This window comes from Zalophus californianus, chromosome 4 (assembly GCF_009762305.2).
Source record: "Zalophus californianus isolate mZalCal1 chromosome 4, mZalCal1.pri.v2, whole genome shotgun sequence".
Taxonomy (NCBI): domain Eukaryota; kingdom Metazoa; phylum Chordata; class Mammalia; order Carnivora; family Otariidae; genus Zalophus; species Zalophus californianus.
The window spans coordinates 106,641,007-106,644,400 of record NC_045598.1 but is presented as its reverse complement, the minus strand read 5'-3'; the positions used below and the strand labels follow the sequence as shown (position 1 = coordinate 106,644,400).

Here is a 3,394-nt window from a genome sequence, read left to right as displayed (position 1 = left end):
AGCAATTATCACCACCAGTATTACCATCTCCTGCATCCCTGAACCACAGGGATGTCATTCACCCTGTTTCCTCTTTCCTCAAGTGAGGAAGTAAGATCTATGCCCACAGGCCTGGGCTTCAGAGCTCAGGATGACCCTGCCACCACCATCACAGCAACCTCTAGAGAATGACATAACCATGCTTCTGAGCATGGCTTATTGCACCCTACAGAGTCCCAGAAGTCCATGACTCTTGGTTGGGCCTTGGCTGCACAGATGAGGCCTGAAGAGGGAGCTTCCCAGATTCCTGGAAGGTTCAGCTTGGGAAAGTTTCCTCACCCAGCAAGCAAAGCAGTGGATTGATGATCCTGTAGCAAAAGAAAGTTTCAGATTGCCTGATTCCAAAGTCTCGGAGAATTGCAGATCCAAATCTTTGCCACACAGCAGCTTGTGCAGGGCCTGATGGGCCGGAGGGTGAACACAACAGCCAGAAGGCTCTGGAAAGTTTCAGGGAACCAGACAAAGCAGTTAGGAGTATAAGCTGGCAGTGGGACACCTAGTCGTCTCCATCATGCACTGGCTGAGTGACTGACCAAGTTACTTATCCTCGGTTTCTCTTCTGTAAAATGGGGTAACAGCACCTACCCCCACTGAGTCATTGTGAGAATGCCATGAGGTGGTGCATGTCACGTCAAGTCTTTAGAACACTGTCTGGCTCCATTTGTGATTTCTGCTATCATAATTAAGTACCAGGAAGCCACTCTTGTTCAGGCTTAAATTTGACTTTTCTTCCTTTTAGGTATGCCAAGCCAGGGCTAAGTGAGAGGTAATGGACAGGGTAACATAATGCGATAATAAACACACAAATGAAAGAATAGAAAACGAAGTATTCTTGGGAGGTAGAAGCTTTATTATGACATGGATATTTATTAAGCACCAATTGTGTGCAAGCCTCTGCCACAGTAGGGTCCAGTATTCCACCCATGGTGCTCACGTTCCCGGAGAGGATAATAACACGGGGGTCAGAGTTTGGTGGGGCTGAGAACAGGGTGGGTTTTGGAACATCCAGTGCAGGTAGGTTTACCGGGAGGTGGGGGGGGAGCACACTCCAACCCAGCCCCTTGCGGAAGCACGGTGACACGCAGCAGGGACTCCGGTGGGGAAGCAGGGCTCAGCGGGCAGCCTCCAGCAGCTCACAGGGCGGCGGGGGGCTCAGCAGCCGCCACAGCAGCCTTGGCTCTGGACGTTGCTGGAGCTCTGGTTGCCACCTCCGCAGCAGCTGCAGCACCCGCTCCGACGCTGTCGGCGGCGTCTTCTGGGGAAGCAGCCACAACCGCTGGAGCCACAGCAGCCGCCGTCTGAACCACAGCAGCCGCAGCAGGAGGACGAGGCTGCGGGTGCGGGAGTGGGACACGGAGCGGGGCTCTGGGCACACCCTTTGGAAAAGCCCTTGGAGGAAGCTGCGCTCTGCTGGGAGGACATGGTGGAGCTCAGCTCGTCAGGGTGAACCTGGAAGACAAGAAGTCTTTTACAGGCTAGCAGGCCTTTTCCCCCAACAACTGAACTCAGGGCTTTAGAGATTTGGTTGGCTTTGTGAGCAAGCTGCCCTGGCCTGGTGCAGGGGAGAAAGGAGGGGAAGCAAAGAAACACACCCCAACCAGGTGTTTCCAGTGAGTTAAACAGGCATAAAGCACGGAACAGTCTGCCGAGAATCAAAGGGTTTCCATTTTCTCCAACTAAAATAAGAACCATCCAAGTGTTCCACAATGGAAGCTAAAGAGGATATGATGGCTATTTATCTGCATGATCCAGTCCAAACTCTTCCTTTGGCTCCTTTCTCTTCCCCCATTTCCCTGTGGCCGCAGATCTTCAAGGGCTGTTCACACAGTTATTAGCATTGTATAAACACCCCATCAATTAGAAAATACCCAAATCACACATGAGGACCTCCTGCCTGGGTCTAAAGAACCCACAAATACAAGAAGCATGTCCTGGTCATCATTCCTACCTGTGCCCCGTTCCCAAGTATAGGGAAAAGAGTGCACCAGTCTGCATACCAGTGGTGTAGAAGATGGAAATACATCCCAGTCTACACCAGTGGTGTAGAAGGTGGAAATACATCCCAGTCCAGGGAGCCAAAGGCCTGGGCTCTAGCCACATTCTGCTAACCTTACAGAAGTCATGGTCCCAAGTCGAGTCTCCATGTCCTCATTGGTACCATGAAAGATTGGCTCACTTGAAGCCTAAGGCTCTGCTCTGCCTTCTCCTCCCCTCTGCCTTCAAGTCTAGAATTACCCCCCAGGTCCTGCTTGGACACTTACCAGACCCTGGTTCCACTGGAAGACTCGATCAGTTCACAACTGGAATCGGGCACCTGCTAGGCAGTGGACTGAGCGTTGTCCAGCCAGAGAACCTTTTATAAGATTGCAGTAAGGCACTGACTCTTGGGAGGGGCCCATTTCCCAATAGACAGGGTCAGCTGATGTTCACATCCCAGAGACATTCATCACTCAGGTAGCACTGTAGGTGGTGCACGTGGGTATTCAAGTCACTTCACAGAGGTGCCAGGATTGCTGTGGCATGTTTACTTTCCAAATAACACACTGTCCATAGCTGGGAGGGCTGTGTGTGTGCTAAGAAAAGTTATGAGGGCTCATGTGGGGTCTGGGACCTCTCTTTGGGACCTATTCTCTTGGCCCTCTTCTACAACACACACACACACACACACACACACACACACACACACACACACCCCATTCTCACATCCATAGCTGTGTGGTCATTTACTTGGTATTGGTAATTTACTTACTTTATTATCTTTCTTTGCATCTCTCTGACTCGGTCCTTGGCTTTTCAAGTCAGCCCACAGGCTATGTGAAAAGCCTGTTGGGCTTCATCTAGAAGCTTCCAGATAACACTGAGTTAAGATGACGGTGGGGATATGCCTATGGGAATCCCAGTGCTGATTTCTCTCTGTCACTGGAAACAGGAAGAAAAACCCAGGCAAAGTTATAGAACCATTAAGACCAGAAAAAGTGTGAATGTAGTCAGGTTGCCATATCTTCATACAGCCCCGGAGGCTTAAGAGAAAAATATGTGCAGGATGCCTGGCCCAATTGCAAAATGCTAAGCCAGCTTGTGGGACTCCCTGCTTCTTACTCCCCACCCCCACCAAAATCCTTTTGAAGATAGATTCTCCTTGGAACCACTGGCCAATGGAGAGAGGGAGAGAGGGAGGAAGGAAGGAAGGAAAGAAGGAAGGAAGGAAGGAAGGAAGGAAGGAAGGAAGGAAGGAAGGAAGGAAGGAAGGAAGGAAAGAAAGAAAGAAAGAAAGAAAGAAAGAAAGAAAGAAAGAAAGAAAGAAAGAAAGAAAGAAAGAAAGAAAGGAAGAAAGGAAGGAAGGAAGGAAGGAAGG

At 50.2% G+C, this 3,394-nt stretch overlaps 1 protein-coding gene across 1 annotated transcript; it reads right to left on the bottom strand.

Moving 5' to 3' along the window:
• Window positions 1-1,191: 1,191 nt before the first annotated feature.
• CRCT1 (cysteine rich C-terminal 1) lies at window positions 1,192-2,358 on the bottom strand. The gene is made up of 2 exons (XM_027583113.1): window positions 2,301-2,358; window positions 1,192-1,488 (listed from the first exon to the last, which is right to left on the bottom strand). Exon 2 carries the CDS (start codon window positions 1,459-1,461, stop codon window positions 1,192-1,194), a length of 270 nt encoding a protein of 89 aa, XP_027438914.1. The 5' UTR covers window positions 1,462-1,488; window positions 2,301-2,358.
• Between the last annotated feature and the right edge of the window lie 1,036 nt (window positions 2,359-3,394).

Excerpts from the sequence above, each read along its gene's own strand:
- CRCT1 (XM_027583113.1), bottom strand. The coding sequence starts at position 1,461 with ATGTCCTCCCAGCAGAGCGCAGCTTCCTCCAAGGGCTTTTCCAAAGGG.